The sequence below is a fragment of the Heloderma suspectum genome, chromosome 3 (genome assembly GCF_057233095.1).
Source record: "Heloderma suspectum isolate Gila_16-S chromosome 3, 16-S_ref, whole genome shotgun sequence".
NCBI lineage: Eukaryota > Metazoa > Chordata > Lepidosauria > Squamata > Helodermatidae > Heloderma > Heloderma suspectum.
Genome location: NC_139460.1, coordinates 181,678,762 through 181,702,063, shown reverse-complemented (window position 1 = coordinate 181,702,063; position 23,302 = coordinate 181,678,762). Strand labels below are relative to the sequence as shown.

The window sequence follows — 23,302 nt, the reverse complement described above, 5'->3', positions numbered from 1 at the left end:
AATCATCTGTTCCCTCTTTTTAAAGACTGGAACATTTGCTCATCTCCAGTCTTCCTCCAAGAATCGTCAAAGTTTACAGGCTGTTGCTCAATTCAGCAAGCTCTTCCCTTGAATGTTTATTCTATTGAATCAAACTTTTACAAATGAATGTTTGTTTAAAATGTCCAGAATTACAAAGCCTGCAATTCAGGACCCAGTTATATGTGCTTTGGTTCATAGAAAGAGACGTTACGCAACTGTAAAATTACCTGGTTGTGCCCAGGGCTGCTGCAAGAGGCTGTATTTGGGACCACTTTGCGTAGCCATTGTTTTCAAAGCAGAAACCTAAAATAATGAGAAGAGAATAAGGAATATATTGAATAAACATTAAAAGTTATACAATGCTCAGCTATTACATAGTGCTTTAAAGGAGGGATGGTTGGACTTTAGGCTTGCAGAATGTACTTCGTTTTTCACTAGGTTCCCATGTTCCACCAACCGGAGCAAGGTGCAAAATAGTGGCTCAGGAAAGCAGACAAAAACTTGTGGAAGAAGATGCACCCCAGGAATTTGATTTCAGCACCAGAACTGGACCTTTCACACAAATGCTTTCACATATCAGTCTGCTCCTGTTTTCCCTGCTTTCTTGATTTCTCCAGCCTAATTTAGAAGGGGGAAATTTTTAAGCCTCCAGTTTTTCTCTTACAGATCCTACTGTTAAATCGCTGGGAGTAGGGAATGTTTGCTGATCTACTGCAAATCTCCTGGAGATCTACCAGGCAATTCTGATCTACCTTCTGCCTTAAAGTTCAAAATGCTCCACACACAACACCCTGTATGACAACCCTGCAAGAAAGACCAGTATTATTATCCCCATATGGCAGATGGGGAGACTGAAAGCAAGAAAATGGCAGCTTCCCTAAAGGCTATTTCTGGGCAGAGGTGAGATTTAAACTTCCAGCTATGCTGGCTGGGGAATGCTGGGAGTTGCAGGCCTTTTCTCTGTCTAAACATACATAGGATTGTGCCCTTAATCAGTTTTCAGTGGACTCTTGTCACAGAAATCTAGTGATCAGACTGCAATTATTAAAAGTGGCAACTCTAGAACCAACGGTGATTGCCAGCACCCTTACTAAGGTAGAAGTGCTTATTTCTTTTGAGGAGTGCTTGTTTATGAGGATAATTCAACAACATTACTCAGATTGCTCTGAAACCCCTGATATTCAGTTCCTGATACAGATTTGTATTAATTTTGAAAGAGATTTGATAATACATTCAGATACACTCAATAACGCAGGTATTGCCAAAACAATATTGGGTCATTTCAGATGTTTTAGATGTTCATGCTGTCAACAACCTTTGGCATTAAAGACTTTTGTGAATCCATACAATTAAAAGTGTTAGATCTTAAATGAGTTTTCAGATTGTAACAGCAGTCATAGTTTACATTATTGTGTATTGGTGTAGCTTACTTTATTTGGGAAAAACAAGCAGATTCCTTTTGACTAGGATTAGAGAATATAAGAACAGAATCCCATGAAGAGCGCAGAAAACACCACTGGCACACCATTCTGGGGCAAAAAATGCAAGATTTTGTTCTTCCCAAAAGAAAAGGTAAAATCACATAGATACAACGTCACAAAAATGTTACAACAGGAGACCTACTGAGTCTCATATTCTCAATGACAAATTAAAATGAGCTGTAATTTATAATGGGAAAGGGCACTAGTGTTAAAAGTTGCTGTTTAGGAAGTATTAAAAGACTGATTAACTTTCATATCTTTCACCATTGCTAGTGAATGCCTCAGTTGAAGGTTCTCCTGATATTGGTAGTTTAAACTTTGTGGAGTTTGGCAGGTAATTTTCCCCAATACACTGGGATAATGGGTTTTGTTTTGTTTTTTTAATTTCGACAGCAAGCATTGTTTTTTCTTTTTTCTCACACATCCCTTCTTAGATAGTTCTTAGTCTCTCTCTCTCTCTCTCACACACACACACACACACACACTTTTTCTGTGGGGACAACTGAGGTGCCTATTACCTTATGCTAAAGCTTTTCAACATTTTAAACTTTTATTTTACACCCCCTCCCCCATGAAGTTTCAAGATCACAGAAGTTACCACACCTGATAATAATATGGAATCATATTTTGTCCATTTTTATCATGGCTAAAATAAATGCTGAAATAGGCTATCAGACTGGTTACCTGTCAAGGACTTTTATGAGTTTTCTTTTATTTATGGATTTCAATTAGGACATTATCCTTTTGTGTGTTCATAATTTTGATACATATTATAATCATACTGAATGCACTTTACATACTAGATACGGCATATCGTGATTACTTTGCTTTCTTCATTTGAGGGATTCTTTAGTATCATGGTCAATTTTTTCTTCAAGACAAAGAAAAGTCTATAAACTCTGGTTGCCCATTCCAACACAACAGAACCAGTGAAAACATTGCAGAAAGGTATCTCAACACAAACATTCAGGATTCAGAAACATGTAGGAAGAAAGCCAGACTATAAAGCTAATGGTCTTCGATGTCTATACACTAATGCCCAGAGTATGGGAAACAAACAGAACAAATTTGAACTCTTAATACAGGAGGGAAATTATGACTTGATAAGTGTAACTGAAACTTGGTGGGATGACTCCCATCCCTGGAATACAGCAACTGAAGGAACAGAAAGGGAGGTGGGGTTGCACTGTATGTGAAAAATACATATCTCTGCACAGAAATACAGGAGGATGAGCTTGGTAGCCCCATCAAGAGCATCTGGGTTAAAAGAAATGGAGCAAAGAAGAAAAGGAACATGGTGGTTGGAGTCTACTACCAGCCACCCAATTAAGGAGAAGATGAGGATGAAACTTTTGAAAAGCAAATTCCTAATGTTTCAAGGAAGCATGATGTAGTAGTAATGGGGGACTTCAATTTCCCCGATATTTGTTGGGAGACAAATTCTGCAAAACATGGCCCCTCCAAAGGATTTCTGACTTGTGTTGCTGATAATTTCCTCCTACAGAAAGTGGAGGAAGGAACTAGAGGATCAGCTATCCTTGACTTGATCCTAACCAACAGAGATGACTTAGTGGATAAAGTAGCAGTTATGGAAACTCTGGGGGAAAGTGACCATGTTATACTTGAGTTCTTGGTTCTAAAGGAAGCAAAAGCCAAGCGTAGCCAAACGTGTACCCTGGATTTTAGGAAAGCCAATTTTAATAAACTCATAACAGTGATAAGTCAGGTCCCATGGCAAGCGACTCTAATGAGAAAAGGAGTCCTAGATGGGTTGGAGTTTTTTAAAAGGGAAATTCTAAAGGCACAATTACAAACCACTCCAAAAAGAAAAAAAGGTGGAAGACAACAGAAGAAGCCAATGTGGCTTCACAAAAAGATAAACTAGCTAAAAGTGGGCTAGGTGAAATGACTATCACGTGGATCCACAGTTGGCTACAGAATCGGACTCAAAGAGTGCTTATCAATGGGATCTTCTCAAATTGGGGAGAGGTAACGGGGTACTGCAAGGCTCAGTCCTGGGCCCAGTGCTTTTCAACATTCGTATTAATGACTTGGAGGAGGAGGTGCAGGGAACGCTTATGAAATTTGCAGATGACACAAAGTTGGGTGGGGTAGCTAATACCCTGGAAGACAGAAACAGAATTCAAAGTGATCTTAATAGACTGGAGGGCTGGGCAAGAAACAAAAGAATGAAATTGAATAGGGATAAATGCCAAGTTCTGCACCTCGGAAAAAGAAACCAAATGCACAGTTACAAGATGGGGGATACGTGGCTCAACAGTACTACAAGTGAGAAGGATCTTGGAATTGCTGTAGATCACAAGCTAAATAGGAGCCAACAATGTGATGTGGCTGCAAAAAAGGCAAATGCTGTTTTGGGCTGCATTAATAGAAGTATAGCTTCCAAATCATGTGAAGCACTAGTTCCCCTCTACTCAGCACTGGTTAGGCCTCATCTGGAGTACTGTGTCCAGTTGTGGGCACCATACTTTAAGAAGGATCCAGACAAACTGGAGAAGGTTCAGAGGAGGGCAACAAAGATGATGAGGGGACTGGAAACAAAGCCCTATGAGGAGAGACTGAAAGAACTGGGCATTTTAGCCTTGAGAAGATAAGACTGAGGGGAGATAGGATAGCACTCTTAATGTACTTGGAAGTTTGTCACAGAGAGAAAGGCCAGGATCTCTCTTCCATCATCCCAGAGTTTAGGACACGGACTAATGGGCTCCAGTTACAGGAAGCCAGATTCCGGCTGAACATCAGGAAAAGCTTCCTGACTGTTAGAGCAATATGACAATGGAACCAATTACCTAGGGAGGTGGTGGGCTCTCCCACACTGGAAGCATTCAAGATGAAGCTGGACAGCCATCTGTCAGGGATGCTCTGAGTTGGATTCCTGCATTGAGCAGGGGGTTGTACTTGATGGTCTTATAGGCCCTCCAGACCTACTACTCTATGATTCTATTATTGGTTGTGCTGAAAGTATCCAACCTGGCATATGGTATTTGTGTTTTCTAATCATTTTGGTTCAGATGTTCGCTTTACAATGTCTCCGCTGTTCTCCTTTTGTCACCCCCACCCCCCTTCCTTCCTTCCTTCCTTCCTTCCTTCCTTCCTTCCATTTTTATGCTGCCCAATAGCCAAAGGTCTCTGGGCAGTTCACATGATAATACATAATTTAAAACTTTAACATACAAACATTTTAAACAGTTTGAAACACTTGAAAACAATTAACACCAAAACTTCCAGTGTCTAATAAAAAAACTAACATTATCATATGATGCCAAATGCTTGGGAGTAGAGAAAAGTCTTAACCTGGTACTGAAAAGATGACAATGTTGGCTCCAGGCAGACCTCACCAGGGATATCAATCCACAGTGAGAGGTGACCAAGAAGGCCCTCTCCCTCGTTACCATCCTTTAAACCTCCCTTGGAGGAGGCTCTCAGAGAACAGCCTCAGATGTTGATCGTAGTGTATGGGTTGGTTCATACTGTGAGAGGTGCTCCATCACGTATTGTGGTCTTGAGCTGTGTAAGTCTTTATATGTCAAAATCAGCACCTTGATTTCGGCTCAGAAATGTACAGGCAGCCAGTGCAAGTGGACCAGAATTGATGTTATATGCTCAGACCTTCTGGTCCCCACATCTGGCTGCCACATTTTGCACAACCTGCAGCTTCTGAACCACCTTCAAAGGCAGTCTCACATGCAGTGCATTGCAGTTGTCAAATTTGGAGGTTACCAGAGCAGACTACTGAAGCCAAGTTATAACTGTGCAGATAGGGGTGTAGCTGGGCCACCAGTCGAAGCAGATAGAAGGCACTCCATGCCACTGAGGCCACCTAAGCCTCAAGTGATGATGATGACTCCAAAGAAACCCCCCGAGTTACGAACATACTTCTTCAGGGGAAGTGCAACCCACCCAGAACAGGCTGAACACCCTCCATCCAGTCAGAACCACCCACCAACAGCATCTCAGTCTTGTCTGGATTGAGCTTCAGTTTATTAGCCCTCATCCAGTCCACTGCTGCAGCCAGGCACCAGTCTAGCACATCCGCAGCCTCACCTGATGAAGATGAAAAGAAGTAGAGATGCGTGTCATCTGCACACTAACGGCAACACACTTCAAAACTCTGGATGACCCCACTTAATAGTTTCATTTAGATGTTATATAGCATGGGGACAAAACTGACCCCTGCAGAACGCCATACTGGAGAATCCATCCAACTTAAATACACAAACCTGGCAGTTTAAGGTATCAATGGTGAATCTAAAGTATCTTAGTACCTTTGCAAGGAATTCCTCCAGAGGCTCTACAAGCTGCTTGGTTTGCTGCTGAATGAATTGCTCACAGGCAAACTTCAACTGCCGATCAACATCCTTCTTGGAATCAATATAATGTTCTCTGATCTCCGGAGTCCCCTGGAACAGAGAGACAATAGTTATCCCCTTTTGCATCTCTTCAGAAATTGCCACATTCAAAAACACATTTTTCCAATCCATTGTAAACAAATGGTCTTTACCTCCAGTAAAAACTGTATCAGTGCATTGTTGCTACTTAGTCTAAAAAAATGTGGAACAGTCAAAGGATTCAGGATTTTAAATGCAGCATCTGTGAAAACAAAACCATTTTAATAAGTATTCCTTTTCTCACTTATACTTTGATGTCTTATTTATTTACTGTACTTTTAAACTGCCTAGTAAACTAAGTTCTCTGGGCAGTATACAATACATTAAAAACATACAGTAGAAACATTAAAACAAAAAGTAAAAACAGCACAGAATAAAACTATTGCAACATTATAAAACCAGATTAAAACCAGCAGCAGAATAGAGTACTAAAAGCAGTTCTTTATTTTCCCAGGCATTTTAAAACGTTTTCATCTTGCACCGAAGAGACATAGGAGTCAGGTGAGCCTCTCTGGAGAGAGCATTCCACAAATGGGGTGCCACCTCTGAAAAGGCCCTTATTCTTGCCTCCCTGAAGTTCTCTCCCCACCACCACAGCCTCAGGTCAGACCTACCCTTTCCTCATCTCCCTCGGGAAGTGATCCTATCTTCCTACGGAGGCCCCTCAAGATTCCCTCTCTGCTTTGCTTGAACCAAAAGGAGGAGGCAGCTCAGCAGCCAACAAGTCTCTGTGTTTCCATTGGTGGATTTCCTAGCAACATCCTACCTCTTCATTCTGGTTGGTCAGAGCTGTGCAGGAGTGGCTTATTGGATAGCAGAGCCCAATAGGAAGACTGATCCTGAACACCTTAGACCAACTAGAATGGGAGATGGGGCACAACCAGTATATCCACCAATGGAAACACCTGGTCTGACTTGCTGATCTGCCTCCTCCACCTGCTGCTGGTTGGCTATGCCCCACCTTCTCTTTGTTCAGGCTGGTCAGCGTGGTGTGGGAACGGGCTTCCCACTAGAATGGGGTAGTAGTGGGGTGGGAAAATGTGGAAGTTAGATAGGTGTATTGACCTTGGAGTGATTCAACAAGGGGGGGGGGAGCTGTGTGGGCACCAGGGAAGGCCTTTGTGGGGATATTGTCACTTGCAGGCACCATGTTGGAGACCCCAGCAGTAGAACAATTATGTCTCATCTTTATTACTCATAATAAATCTGATTTAATGTATTTGGGGTGGGAGCTCTCAATTCCTAACTGGGAATCGGGATTGAGTGATTTCCTATAGATGCCTTTAATAAACTTACCCAGAAGGACAGGTTGCTTACCTGCTTACTAAAGTTCTTTGAGTGACCATCTGTGCAGTCACACATCTAGGAAATTCTATGCAAGTGCAAGATATCTTTGAAACATTCTAGAAGTAGAACCTAGACTTTTGGGTGGCAAGGTATGGTATAACTTCTGTAGGGAATCAGGTCCAATGTGTATGCTCCGCTCAGTTCAAAGACCATCACAGCAATAGTAATACTGACCTACAACAGGGAGGTGGGAGGGTTGCATGATTACACAAGTGACCAGTCAAATAACTTCAGTTACAGGCAAGTAATCCATCTTTCTCCTTGGTTCCACATGGGAGCAAACAATCTCGCCTGGAAGGTGGGGCAGATTGTCTAGGGGTACACAGTAGGCCTGTGCTTCCAAACTAGGCAACAGAACAGGCCAGCATGTTCAAGGCATAGTGTCAAATGAAGGTTAAAAGGCTGTGTCCATACTGAAACTCAACACAGGTCCAAGACTGATACTCCCATGGCAAATGCTGCAGAGTCAGCTAAAGAATGGAGGAAATGAGCCCTGAGACAACAATGTAGTAATGATAGGTGGGCAAGCCAGTAGCAGAGACCAAAGGCTGGGATCTTTGGTCTGTTCAATGTAAAAGGCCTGTATATCAAGGTGATGAAGGGAGTGCTCAGTGTCATCTGTAGATGTGGGGAAGAACAAAGTTAGGATGATGTCCTTGTTGAGATGGAACTCTGAAAGGACTTTAGGGAAGAATAAAATATCCTGCCTGAGAACCATCTTAGCCCAGGGAAATGACAGGAAGGGTGAGCTGGAGTGTGCTAGCTCCCCAACATGTTGTATGGATGTGACCACCTCTGGGAAACTATTTTCCAGGAAACCAGATGAAGACTGCAGTTAGCAAAAGGTTCAAAAGGTCAGCACATGTTGGTGAAAGTTGGACATGACTTTAAGGAACTGTTTAACAAACATCAAAACCAAAACAAGGATGGAGGGTGGAGAAAACTACCAGGTGAGCTCAGAGCAATGAAATAGAAAGTCTGTCAGAACAGTGAGAGAGGAGAGAGCGAAGTACATCAATGATGGTAATGGAAAATGGATGAAGGTTATGGTGAGTACAATGGGATCCCTGGGCTAACGTTTATTAATACTAGGTGGATAGCCAGACCTGGGCTCAGGAGAGGAAAAGGTACTCATACATGGATCTTGGCCTCCTCAACTGCAGAACCAAGAGCACTTTGCATCCTCCAATGTTGTGAAGACATCTATAAATGAACACTCCAGAGGGGAAAAATCAGTGCCGTTCTTGCCCACTTTGGGGACTGAGATTGTCCATCCCGGCAACACAGAAAGATGGATCAGCAACCTTTGTGAGCTCGTGAGCACGTTTGGAAATTTGAGAAACTGTCCTGGACACCACCACAAAATGGCTGCCATGGGAGGCATGGCTAATCACGAAGTCTAGTCACCATATAGCCCAGAGGCATTCATAAGGACAAGGAGATTGAAGAGAAGCTGAATGAATTATTTTCATTGGTCTTGACTGCAGAAGATATAGGACAGATATCGGTGCCTGAACAGATGTTTTCAGGAAGGGAGTCTGAGGAACTGAGGCAAATAGTGGTGACAAAAGATGAAGTTCTCAGCCTTATTGATAAATTAAAAGGAAATAAATCACCGGGCCCAGATGGTATCCATCTTAGAGTTCTCAAAGAACTCAAATATGAAATTGCTCATCTTCTAACCAAAATATGCAACATGTCCCTAACATCAGCTTCTATACTAAAGGACTGGAAGATTTGGGGGGGGGAAGGTCCAAGTAATGCCATTGTCATGGTCAGACCATTTCCTGGTGAGATTTGAACTCACAACATTACTCCCCTCCTGCACGGGTGGGGGACCCATTCGGATGGTCCGCCCCAGGAAACTGATGGAATCCAATGGATTTCTGAATGCTCTTGGGGATTTTCCAGTGGAGAGAGCTGATGATCCTGCCGAGGCCCTAGCCTCACTGTGGAACAGTGAGATGCGGACAACCATTGACTTGATTGCACCTGAGTGCCCTCTCCAGCACTGTGGAGCCCGCTCTGCTCCCTGGTATACTGGGGAGCTGCAATCAATGAAACAGGCTGGATGTCAGCTAGATTTGAAGCGAAAATGACCGAGCATGCTCTACGGCACATAATCATGCCTATTGCGTGGCAGTGTGGGCAGCGAAGAAGGCTTATTTTGCTGCTTCCATTGCGTCCTTGAGTAGCTCTTTCAGGTGGTCTGGGGGATGTTAACACTCTCCCCAGCAAATGCGGCCCAGGCCCCCTGAAGGACCCGTTGTGACCTTTTTTGCATTGCAGTTTGAGGACAAAATTGCTTGTCTCCACAGCAAACTTGATACCACTGATAGCACAGTTCCAGTTGAGGTGTCTGATGGCACCATCTGCCCGATTTTGTGGGATCAGTTTCAATTGCTATGTCCTGATGACATGGACAAAGTGCTTGCAGCAATGTGACCAACCACATGCCCTCTTGATCTTTGCCCGTCCTGGCTAATAAAAGCTAGCCGGGGAGTATGGCTGGGTGGGTCCAGGGTGTAAATGCTTCTCTACAGGAAGGGGTGGTTCCTGCTCTCCTTAAGGAAGTAGCAGTGCGGCCACTCCTGAAGAAGCCTACTCCAAACCCAATAGTACTAGACAACTACCACCCAGTCGCAAATACCCCATTCTTAGGGAAGGTACTTGAGGAGGTTGTGGCGGAACAACTGCAGGCACTATTGGAGGTTATTGACTATCTAGACTCATTCCAGTCTGGGTTTTGATCTGAGTACAGGACCAAATCAGCCTAGGTCACTCTTCTTTATCGAGAGAGGGACGGGGGAGTGCAACCCTGCTAATTCTGTTCAATCTCTCATCAGCCTTTGAGATCATCAACCATGGTATCCTCCTGGATCGATTTGGTGGGCTGGGCATTGAAGGCACTACATTACAGTAGTTCCGGTCCTACCTGTGGGATCAATTTCAGAGAGTAACACTGGGTGACCATTCCTCGGCCCCTTGGCAATTGGGCTATGGGTTTCCACAGGGTACCATCTTGTCCCCAGTGTTGTTTAACATCTATATGAAACCACTAGAGGCGGATTTGGAGCCAAGTGCCATCAGTATGCTGATGACACACAGCTCTATATCCCTGTGACATCTGAATCAGGTGAGGCTGTGCAAGCCCTGGATCAGTGCCTAGACTCAGTAATGGGCTAGATGAGGGCCAATAAACTGAAACTACATCTTGGCGAGGTGGAAGCCCTATGGGTAAGTGGTTCCTGAGTCCAGGAGATAGGCTCATTGCCTGTTCTGGATGGCATTGCACTCTCTCTGAAAGAACAGGTGCATAGTCTAGGGTATGTCTAGATCCATCATTGTTGCTGGAGGCCCAAATGGCCATGGTGGCTTGAAGTGCCTTCTACCAGCTTCAGCTGGTTCGCCAGCTACAGTCTTTCCTGAACAGGGATAGCTTGGCCATGGCGGTACAAGCGCTAGTAACCTCAAGACTAGATTACTGCAATGTACTCTATGTGGGGCTGCCCTTAAGGCAGCTCCGGAAACTGGAGCTAGTGCAGAAAGCAGCAGCTTGGCAGTTGTCAGGAGCTGCCCCTTTTCAGCATGCAACTCCTTTGCTGAAGGACCTGAAATGGCTGCCTATCTGCTACCGGGCCATGTTTTGAGATTTTGGTAGTAGTATATAAAGCTCTAAACAACTTTGGACCAGGATACCTGACAGAGCGCCTTCTCCCCTATCAACCTGCCTGGTCACTGAGGTCAACAGCTTAATTTCAGGAAGCCTTCCTTAACTGACCAGCCATGGTTTTTACTGGCACTGTTTTAAAATAAGAACTTTTAGCATGGTGTTTTATTTCTTTTATCTTTTTATCATTTTTGTCTTTTATTGTTCACTGCTTAGGAATCTGTTTAGATGTGAAGCGATATATAAATGCTGTAAATAAATAAATAAATAATAAATAAATAAATAAGATGTCTCAGTTGGATAGGTAGCACCAATGGCAGACCCTCCTTCACTGTCATTCAAATGGAGAAAGAAGGAAGGAACAGAGCAATCTCCTTCTGCGTCATGGTCAGCACAGGGGCAACACCTTACTCTGTTGTACAGTGGGTTTGGAAAAGCCTTGGAGGCAAAGCCCCACTCTATAGCTTCCTGAGCTCTCCAGTGCTGCTTTCTCTACTGCCATCTTCTCTAGAACTTTTACCTCAGCTAGAGGAAGTATAAGGTGCACAAGGTTCCTGATTACCCAGCTCTGAAGGCTTCACCTAATTGAGAGAAGTAAAAAGAGACCAAAAGGAAAGTTGCCTTGATGCTACAGGGGCTCCTCCTTCTCACTGCCGTTGTTTGGGTGAGAATGAGATGCAGGGGAACAAGCAGGCTGCAGTGGCGAACAGGAGGAGCAACTGCAGGGTGCTCTTGTTAGTGGGCCTTTGCTAGGGTGTGGACCCTCAGCACCTGCCCAACAATGCCTAACCTTGACACTGGCCCTATGCTCTGGATACACTCGCTCTACTGATGAAGATACTTTTTTAAAAATATAGTCTGAAGTATGAAGCTTGCTATTATCATTTAATTTTCTTAAAACTTAATTATGCTTAAAAGCCTTTGGCCCTATCTGACATCACACATTATGTCCCTGTACCAACTATGCTAAAGCCACAATTGTTTGCCTAGGCCCAATCATTTGCCTTCAGAAGAGCTTTTATTGGCACAAAGTGTTGCCAGCTCTGAAGGTACCAGGGTGGTACAACAACCATCCACCATCAGCATCCCATAATTGGCTCCTGTCTGTCCAGGCTGTTTCTGGGAGACCAACGGAAAAATATTGCTAAAGCAGAAGACAAGGATAGTCAGATATCATACTTTTTACTAAAATATAAACTTTACATGGTTTTTAGTAGAAAGACTATCAGAAGTGAAAGGTGAAAAAATGCTAATGTTTTTCTGGAACTTTCTAACCCAGTCCTCAAAATAAAGGCCAAATTCAAAAGTGTGGAAACATATGGGGAAGCATACAGGTGACTGCAGGTGAATATCAACAGCAGGGCCAACCTATATGCTGCATGGAAGATCCATGATCTCTGAAAGTCTTTATCATTATGTAAACACAGCTATACCGCAAACTGGACCAGGACAATGGCACTGGGAGAGGAGAGTTTAAGCCCCTCTCCTTCGGCTAATAGCAGCTTTTGGCATGAGGCAATTTTGATCAGGGAAATGGTGCAGGGAGAAAGAGTTAAACTCCCTTCCTTCAAATGCCACTGCCCTGATCCAATTTGGGCAGCACTCTTCGTTTTTTTAAATAAAGAAAAGGATATTAAGAGAGCCGATCACAGATTCCTATGCGATCTGCAGTTTGGCCCTCACCCCCATGTCTGGCATACTGGAAGAATGGCAAGCCACTCTGACCAGTCAGCACAATTCTGTTACCTCTTGTTTTCTTAAGGTCCAAGGAAATTTCCTTAATGGTGAATTCAGTGTGGAAAGGAGCAATTTGTTCACGAAGAATCAAAAGGTGTTTTATTAAGAAAAGCTGACCATCAACTTGGGTCTAAAATTATAACAAAGAATTAATGTCAAAAGGAAAAAGATACTGGTCACCAGTTTGTCCACTTATAAAAACAACTGTATTTGCTTTGTACTCTAGTCTATTATATGTAGACTTTCCACTTCCCATTAAACAATTTGCACACCTCTTAAAAACTTGTTTATAGAGAACAAACAAGTAATATTGTCACATACAGAAACACACACACACCTGTTTACATGGCAGGCAGAAGCCCATTCAGGCATCCTCTTACTATGTAAACACATGAGAAGAGCGAGCGCTCAAGCCCCACCCCCCCCTTGGTTGTTGCATCCATCACCCTGTTCTCGTGGAGGGTGGTAGTCTGAAGAGGAGAGCCTCCTGTATAATATGTGGAGGCTCCCCGTGCAATCAAGGATCCTAGGAAAAAGTGAGAAGAGGAGTAGGCTGGAGCACTCCCTCTCCCCACACATGTATTCTACATGGTGAGATAAAGCCTGAACAGGTCTAATGATTCCTATAAAATAACATCCTCCCTAATTGTATTATACTTGTTTGAAGTCTTTTGCCATTTAATTGTTCTATTTTTGAAGCACAAATTATAGTATGCACTTATATTTTAAGAGTTTTCAACTGATTTAGACTACTTCAATAGAATTATCATCGTCCTTTGGAACGTGCTTTTTCTTCAGTTTCCCTGCGCCACCACTTGACAATGGTGACAACCCATTCTCCATTTTCTCTCTTGCCAATTTCAATTACACACACTAGTGTTCATCAGAAACTTTCCAGTGCTGCTGCCGCTGCCTCCTTCTCCTCCTCTTTCTCAGCAATCACTGTCCGTTCCCCATTTGAATGAAATAGCAGGTAGGTTCATGGACCCTCCCCTCTCTGCACCAGATCAATCCAAAAGTGTTTATTTAGCCTATAGACCTTCCCACATATTAGTACAAAGTAAGTTATCAGAGCAAAACAAGAACATTGATAAATTAAGACATATAGAACAACACAGAATATATGGTATTTCCCTTTAACTGGATTAATGATAATCCAATCTGATTGGCTATACCATAATGGCTCTAGGGCTTTACTCACACTGTTACTGCTACACAACAGTAATTAATTTCACATGTCTGTCGCCTCACATTTACCATTTACCAGAAAGAAATGGAGCCTAACGGGTTTGTCATCTGATGGCTTCTCATCAACTTTCTGAGTTTTATTTTATTTTTCCCCTAGATGGCTTTTTAGCTTTTACTTCCTTACATTTATTTTCCAATAATTTAAATAATGCCTTATGTTTATTGTTCAATAATTTAAATAATTCCTTAAAATTCATTTTCTTATATAAAGAAGTCGGGTTTTGATCTTCACTACCTTCTTTTTTATATTTTTTGTTTTTCCTCTTTCATACACTCTTTTTTTCTTTATATAAGGCTTATGATATACACCAGCCTCTCTAAGGATACAGGTATCAGTATTAGTAATAATCTGAGTAGATGTTACCTTGGTATACGATTGTTCAGAACCAAACTTCCCCTTTCTATATAGCTCTAGTATTGTTGTTAATGCCCCTTACATTCAGAAAGCAATGCTTTTATTGAGTCTAGATCCTTAATACAGCAGGAGTGGGCAAATGTGCCCCTCCAGCCTTTTTTGTGGCCCCACCCAGCAAGTCAACACCAAATTTTGACAGTGCAGCATCAATAAAAATGTGGCCTTTTCACTTTAAAGCAATGCCTGCCTTGTTTTAATGCATACTTGTGCTCCAGGAGTAAAATTATCCATTAAAACAAGGTGCACTCTCCCCACAAACCTTGTTTTAAAGTGAAAGAGCAGCTTTTTTGGTGCCTCTGAATTTCAGTGGTGGCAATTTCAGTAGTGTGGGGGCAGGGGAATACAGCTCTCAGTGGATTCCGGTTGTAGGAAATTGGCTCCCAGGCCCTCTGAAGTTGCCCAGCTCTTACACAACAGAGACTTCTTAAGGAAATAAGGAGGGGCCTGACCTTCAAATATTTCTATCATTATGTCTTGTCCCTAAATTGTACTACGCACTCCTAGAAACAGTTTAAAGAGCTTTCTTATATTACAAATATTACACCACAATTATATAAACATTGTACTACATCCCTCCTATATAAAGTAATATTAGCTGACCTTGTTTTTAGCAATAGAATCTGCAGCTACTAGCAATGACTGTATGCAGGCAGATAAGGCCTCCTGTGATAATCCTTGGAACACTGCCCTCTGGAGAAGAAAAAACTCACAAATTTTCACAATGGTTAGGCTCGTATCCTTCAAGTTCTCCTCCCTTAGCTTTACAGAAGAATCACATCTGTTACAGGTGGTATCCTCAATTTGCAAATTTAAGCACGATCTACCCATGCTTCATTTGTATTTTCCCCAATTTCTCAGATACTACATTTGGAAGAGAAAAAATATTGGACTGGATCAACACTAAATTAGCTGAACTAAAGTCCCACTGAAATCAATGGGACAAGTACGTCATGATTAAACTTAAGCCCCATTGACTTAAATGGGCAACTATGTTGAACTAACTTACTCTGGATTCAGCCCATTATGTACATCAGCCATAGCTTATGTAAAACAAGATAAACAATGAACTAAACGGTTATTCAAGAACTCCTGAATTCCTTAATTTCTACGCATCCACAGAAAAAAGGATTTAACGCTATGGGGTTGGATCTAGATTTAAGTGTGTGCAACGGGCTGGCAGAAACGAACTTTCCAATCGTTTTTCCTCACAGCAGCTCAAAATGCTATACAGAGGGTTGGGAGACCTAGCTGAATGGGGTGAGCTGTGGCATGGGTGGAAGGGAGGGATCCTGCAAAATCAAGTGGAGGCACCTTACATGAGCAGCACCCTTCTGTCCACAGAAGATAGAGCTATGCAGTCCTGCCTATTATTTATTCTCAAAGACAGTTACAGAAATTATCTTATGATTAAGAAAAAAAGGGACTTAATAGCTGTGTTTTGACCTTGTTTGTCACCAGGGATATAGCAAGTGTGGGGTTATTTGGGGTAGCATTTAAAAGTTAAATGGTATATTGTCTATTCTCTGCATCCACCCTAGAAGAACTTCCAACATCCAAGAATAGGCAGCCAATATAAGCTCCCATACTGGTATATTTCAGGTAAAATTGTATTGGAAAAGTAAAGTTCTATCTAATATATTTTAACGAACATTGCGCAGACCAGTTTCAAGCATTACGTGACATGTAGGGCCAATGCCCACATATAATGTTCATGACTATTTATGGTTAAACTAACAGGAGAGGGACTCATGCATTCCCCCAATCCCAGCCTCCTCCTTCTAGAGCACACATTTCTCCCACCCTCACTACAGTTAAATGTTACAATCGTGACCATGGATAAGGCTAACTGTAGTCCCTCTCAACCAGAATTTGAAACAATGGTGTGAAGATAGTTAGCAAACTTTGGTTAAGGAGGGATCTGGTTAGTTTTAACCAGGCTTTTATATATGCTGAAATTCTGTTGAAGAACAGAAACTCCACAGAATGTGGTAATGGCCAGATCATTCAATTCCCTGAAAATCTCAGCTTTCTGTTCTTAATTTTATAAAGTAAATTTTTTGCCCTTATGGTTATGAGGATTTGCCTGGAAGTGTATGGGCAATACTTGCTGAAATCCAAGCCAGAAGCATTGTTGAGGAAGGTTTCCAGTGGCCAGGGGATAGAGTTTAGTGCCTTTCCCTTCCCAATTACTAACAAATTGTGCAAGATGAATATATATCCAATTTTGCTTGATTGTCATCCTTCATACTGACTGCAGAATGGAGTCTTCCAACCTTAGTGCAGAATTGCACATTTGTTTAGCACAGAATACATAGAGCCTTGACTTTAACCACAGTTAGTGTAATGCAGTTAAAGCCAATGGGTGGGAGGAGTGCAGGGGGGAATTCATGCTCCAGAAGTGAGGCAACATGTGATTCTACAACTGAACCAACAGGGACATTTATGCATGCACTGGCCCATTAAAGAAATCTGATTTAAAACTGCAGATATACCTATCCAATGGTAAGCCTTTCGTATTTCTGTGGAGCTGCCTCCTTTTGAAAGGTTTTTATATATAATCAAGGAGCTGATTTTGTGCCTTATTCGAGAACATAGTTCATTGAAAATCTTATGCAACAGTCTAAATAAAAAAGGAGGGTTTGTTTTTTACACCGTTGAAAGTACCACTTCAGCTCTAACTTTTCTCTTATAGGTGTACGTTTTTGATGTATTAGAAACGTAAAATGCAGATTTAATGTTAGAGGCAAGACAACAGCTTATACATACATCAATACATCTGTAAAGCTTGGAGAGACAAACAAGAGTCCTTCTGACAGTAGGGTACCACATTCCATGGAGATCTGCAGGTGAAATTGTGCTGTGAAGTCTGGGATTATAGGATTCCAATGGATCTATAATACAGAAGGAACATGTAAGGTTTGCTATTGCCTCACATTTAAAAATATCCATAGCAATATACAGTATATTTATGATAACAAATTATATATACATTCCACCACTATGAATTATTCTGAAATCCAAAATGGTATGATGGTTAGATTGGTATGCTTGCATCTGGCAGTACAACAGCTTGATGATGTCAGACAAGTGCTAGCCTTGGTTTCTAATACAATACCAAAAGTATATGTGGTTGTAAAGTGTCTGAACTGAACGTGTGTCTGAAGAAGTCTGTGCTGATAAATACTAACGTAAATGCTGAAGCGGGGGAAAGGAAAATTTGAACATTGTAGATTTCCATTCTCAGGGGATCCAGGGTGTTACATTCTTTAGTTTGGGGAAGTACCTCCTTTTAGTTGACAGACAAGTCTTCCAGCAAGAGCACCACGAAGGGGAGGGACCTCCGCTCAGCTCCTAGATCAAGCCTGGAGCCTTGGAAGAAAGCCCCTTAGCCCTAACAAGTGAGAACTGTATATAAAACACAAGAAAAAACTTCACTAGTATAAGTGGATTAATAGGCACACATTGAAGAAGAAAACATTAGGATACTCCATTGGACTAAGAATATCTATGTTGGATGATGACGTACAAAAACAAGTTCATGCTTCTGCCTCAGACTGCCATGCTCTCTTTCTTTAAATATGGATGGAATGACTCCCTCACCCTAGAACCCCCGAGAGTAGAAATTTACAATAACTCAAAAATTTCCTTTGTCAAGTGGTTCCAGGGTAGGATAGTCTTTATTTCTGGGATGTAGAAAAACAGTTCATCCCCCAGGATGGGATTTGCTCATGTGCTAGACACAATTTGTAAGAAACATCAACCAAAGGCTGCATCAGACAAAGTAAATGTATTGATGCAATAGTGCCTAGTGAATGTATAGATAGATCTTCAGATTATTGCCCTTCGCACTAACTCAACTGAAAGGCCAGTCCTTTAGGCTGGGAAAAAGGCTAAACTTCTCAAGGAATGAATGGTAATATCTATTGGTGGGAAATGGGCCCAGAACTGATAAACCAGATTAATACAATGTTTTATTCAACTAGCCACCATGGAAGTAGAAATCCAGGAACATAAAGAGGTTGCTCAACAGCTTTGAACAAGATTCAGCCTTTCTAGAATGTTACATCCTGGAAAAAGAAACACAGGGGGCTCCTAACACCCTTATGGTGCCATTCTTTCTCCTCTGGACAAGGGGGATTTAGGCAGAAAAAGGCAAGATCGCCTCCTCAGGTCCATAGAACAAGGTAATATTGGAAAGAAATGCAATATATGTGGGGGTTGCATGAAAATAGCTCTCCCTTTTTGGATACCACAATGGCAGCTAAATATGGCATGTAGCACTTTAAGGCATTTGTGCTTAGCCCTTGTTTTTAAACCTAGCATTGACTGAACTAGTTCAGTTCTTGGATTCACACTTTACCCATCATGCTGATCTCCACTGAATGGATAATGAGTTTGTAGATCCTAAGTGGGAATCGTTGAACTAGGTGGCTTTAGCAAAAAGGAAGCGCGACAAGGGAGCAATATGGGTGCTCTACCAAGCCTGGTACTCTCCCAGGATAGGGGAAAGCGGCTGCTCTTCTCTACAGCAACGAAATCCCTTTCTTTGTGCTGAGAAAAATGGGAGAAAAACTGAAGTGGGCATGGCTGGATGACATTAGTGGTGTGGCCACACCCACTAGTCAACTGGCTCATGGAGGGAGGGGGGCAATTGGGGCCCCCACCAGAAAAAACATTCTGCACCTCTGCCCTAGAAGTCCCAACTCCTTGCTATTTTCTCCTTTTTTTGATGTTTCATTTCTCCCCTTCTATTTTTCTGTGTTTTAACCTGACATCCTGAGTGTGTGGGAATGATTAAGGGGTGTGTGTGTGTGGGGGGGGTAACCCAGGAGCCTCCAAACTTCTGCTTTTTTTAAATGTTTGCTTTTTTTCTATTTAACATCATGCTTGCAAGGCAGACTGAACAAGTTAATTTGCCTCAGCTTCCTTTTCTGTTCAAGGGGTTGCTGCTGCTGTGGATTACACAGATTACTTTTGTGTGTTTCTCTGCAAATCTTCCCCCAACCCTCTGCTTTTCACGTCTGATCTCAAAGTTAATTTGCCTCAGTTGGGTGATTTCCTGCTCAGCATGGGAGTGGGTGAATTGAAGTGCAGGAAGCTATACCAGGAGAGGAAAGCATCTCTCCTGAGGAACACTGTTATCCTTAGTGACATTCTTTTCCTCAGGCTTTGGGGTTGGCACACAAACAAGGATGGCCTGAGTCCCTGCCTGAAAGGTGCTTCTGTCTCACAAATGAAATAAGACGTTGAAGAAAAACTGAAACAGTGTTGCAATAGTTCAGCTACAAGGCCTGTCAGAAGGCTGCTACCCAATAGCCAGATGGGGCTTGTCTAGGAGCTAACTTCTCAATAGCCCCACCCCTTTGGTGGTGTTCTTGCTGGAAGAACTATCTGTCAACCAGGAGAAGTTACTTCACAAAAGCAAAGCTTGACCCATGCTAGAATCACTGAAGAAGCTATGGGCATATATCCCCCACTCCCCAGGGGGAAAATACCTCCCGACTTAGTCTTTTAAGACAAGGAAAATTAAAAAGTGAGGCCAATGTAGGCAGAAAACATGGTATACTGACCTATATCGTGCCTTGCATATGTTTCTATGTCATGCAGTGCAATCAATGAAGTAACTCCTACTAATTTCAGTGACTTACTCCAAGGAATGCATAGTATTGCAACCTTCAATGACTACAGATCTCTCTTTCTCTAGGGTATGACTAGCCATAGCCCATGGCCATAGTTCCTTAGTAGCATGTTTCAGGACAAAGGGAACAAGAAAAAGTCAAATTTGAGCTTACCATAAATTTCCATACTCAGGGGTTCTGCAGTGACAGTCTTTAGTTCTGGGAAGGACCTCATTTTGGTTGACAGGCAGGATTCTCTAGCAAGAACTAAGCAAAGGGGATTCCTCCCCAAAGCCTGAAGAAGACAACACCACCAAGGAGAATAACTAAGGGAAGAGGATTCTTCTCAGCTCCCACACTGAGTCTGGAGCATAGAACAAAGCCACGTAGCCCTCATAAGGGAAAACAGAAGAAAAAGGGTTCAATAGTCTAAGTGCACTATGAGGCACTTATACTATTATAATACAAACACTGAAGAAATAAAAGGACTAAGGAAGGATGGGAAATTTGTGGTCCTCCAAATGTTGTTGGGCTCCAACTACAATGGTCAGGGATAATGGGAGTTGTAGACCAACAACGTCTGGAAGGCCACAGGTTCCCCACCAGTAGTCTTAAATCTGATGGTGATGAGAACCATTTGAGAACAAAGCAGAATTCATGCTTCTTCCTCTGATTGTCAGGTTCTTTTTGAAAGGACTGCCCCGCCCCAGAGAATAGGAACCTAGGTTAAGTTCAAAATTTCCTTTCTCTAAAAGGTGGGACAGCCTTGAGTTCTGGAATTTACTGAAGCCCTTTATCCAGTTGATAGGATTATATTCTCTCATTTGCCAGAAACAATCTCTCAGAGGACTCTTCAATCAAAGGCGAAATCAGGGGAGCCAAATCTTGCAATGCAATAATGCCTAGTCAATGTTTGGACAGATGTTCAGGTTGCTGCCCAATATAGAGACTGAATCGAAAGTCACACAGAGCTCTCAGATAATGAGCTGTGTAATCCCTTTTGGTGAGAAATGACCTCAGGTCTGATATGCCAAATGAAAACCATCTCTTATCCATCTAACCACTGCAGAAGTAGAAACCCCGGAATCCAAAGATAGACAGACATTCTAGACCCCTGGATTTTGTAAAAATACAACTGGGGAGATACAGAACAGATCATAATAATATGAAAAATGAAGAACATGGTGGGACTAACTTCTCAGTAGAAGTAATAAAACAGATCTTTACTAAGGAATTCTCTTCATTTGAAGAAAGAAATATTTGGTCAAATATGGAAAAAGACAAAAGACTGTACGAGATCTTAAATGAAAAGGACTTTAATAATAAAATGATAGAAATGGAATCAAAGAGGAAGGAGAGGGATAAACAATTGGAGAATACAATGAATTTAATCTGATATAAAATGAATAATCTAGAAAATCAGTTGTCATTAATGCATAGCTGAGTGGAAAGTCAAGAGAATAGATTGCAGGAAGCAGAGCAAGAGCTCCAACAGCAGAAGAATACGGTGAGAGAACTGAAAGCTAAAAGCAGTAAGCTGAAGTTAGAAAAGAATAGGGACTAGGTCACTTTAGCAAAAGCAACATGTGGGCTGGCTGAGGTCAGTGCTACCTATTTGAATACATAGGCTGAAGGCCTACTTATAAGAAAGTCTGCCCAGTAATTTGATGCAAATTCCTTGAAAAGATAGTTAAATGCACTGCCATCTTGACTGTGATATTGCTGGCTTCCTACTGGAGAATGAAAGATCATGTATCCTTCTGGTGATTGACATAGGCATTTGCAGACATGCAGCCCAAGCGCATGAGAACTATTAGTCTCTTGATACGATCCTGAAAGGTCCAGAACACTAACTTCATTGCCTTCAATGCCAGTTAGTTGATGATTTCTTGGCCACATCCAAACATTGACACCTCTAGGGAAATCAATTCTTAAGGTGAATTTCTTAGCTAAAAGGACTGACACCAAGCAAAATAAGATATTCCATCACTCTCATATCGGTATCCCTCTGCTGAGTCTGGTTGGGAGCAGACAATAATGCAGTGATACCCAAATGTCCTCCATGATTTCATTCTGCAAGCATGTTTACTCTGTAATCTCCAGGTGAAAAGCAGAAGGAATCCAGATCATGTGGAATCCAGATCAAGCACTCCTTGTCAGAAGAGTATAATGACTAGTCACTGACCTAGCATCATAAGCACTTCCTGTGCTCAAAGTTCTGGTCAGTGTTCTAAAGAACATCATTTAAAAAATTGTATTCATTAACTAAAAATAGAGACTGAGGAATCACAGTATGTGTAAGTATGCAAATAGAATATAGCGAATAGCTGAGAACATATTACATCCAATAAGTGCTTAGAAAGTGTCTCTCTAGAACTTGAGTTGAGCAGATGGTGATCCCCCGCTGCCGTCACTGATGTATATGATAAAGGGAAATCAAGTAGCTGTGAAAACTTCCTTTGTTTCTATCTCTTTTAGAACTCTCATGTTATGTGTCAGTTTCTCAGAGGGTGCACAAGATTCTTTCCATCCATCACATTGTTTCCAGGGAAGTGTCTAACCCTGCAGTAGTGAGCGGACGTCTCATCAAGCCTTTTTGCAACAACTGCTCATTTTAGTTGTGAAATACTGACAATAAAATTAATGTTTCCATGTTTTATGGATTTGTCATGGCGGATAACACCTGTAGTACCAACTTCCAGAATTCTGCTACTATCACATGTGAAGGAGTGATCCCCTTGAGCCACACCCCTGCCAACAAAGGGGGAACAGAATGGGGTTGATCTTAGAAAGTTTGGTAGGGTAAAGGTGCCACCTATACATAACTTTCATGCAGGCCTCCCTAATCTGGGCTGAAATAGTTTTAAGTGGGGGTGTGGTTTGACCACAACTGATTCCACTGAAAATATGAGAACTTCTCATCTAGGTCTGTTTCCCTCTGCACCCTGAGGCCGGAAGAGATTCCATAAGTCTCACTCAATAACCAACTATATATTAAGGAAACACACTATTTTAGCTTATTCTGTATTTCACTACACAGGATTTCAAAAACAATAAGGAATCGCAAAGTTTCCCCGTTGGTGACTAATGCCTTAGTGAAAGATCTGAACTGGTGCTTTTGCAGCCAGGATACATCTCCCTCCTGAAAGGAAAATATAGGTTGCTACTTGTAACTGTGGTTCTTTCAGTGGTAATCTATGCATTCACACATATGGACTCTGCATCTGTGTGGAGCCTCAATGTGGGAAACTTCTATAGCTGAGAAATTTTGGCAGGAACCCCTCCCCCACCGTCCTAATGCACATGTCCCTAGTGGGTTCTCACTTATTCCCTCAGTTCCTTGAGACCAATATTGC

At 42.1% G+C, this 23,302-nt stretch overlaps 1 protein-coding gene across 5 annotated transcripts in view; it reads right to left on the bottom strand.

Moving 5' to 3' along the window:
* The window catches only part of COG3 (component of oligomeric golgi complex 3), a 100,550-nt gene that overhangs the window by 11,156 nt on the left and 66,092 nt on the right, over positions 1-23,302 (bottom strand). For all 5 annotated transcript variants that reach the window (XM_084845129.1, XM_084845130.1, XM_084845131.1 and 2 more), the window contains 6 exons: positions 17,095-17,219; positions 14,929-15,018; positions 12,675-12,795; positions 6,025-6,113; positions 5,789-5,923; positions 249-324 (listed from right to left, as the gene is read on the bottom strand). In XM_084845129.1, the coding sequence (XP_084701255.1) occupies positions 249-324; positions 5,789-5,923; positions 6,025-6,113; positions 12,675-12,795; positions 14,929-15,018; positions 17,095-17,219 (636 nt within the window). The remainder of the gene's footprint in view (positions 1-248; positions 325-5,788; positions 5,924-6,024; positions 6,114-12,674; positions 12,796-14,928; positions 15,019-17,094; positions 17,220-23,302) is intronic.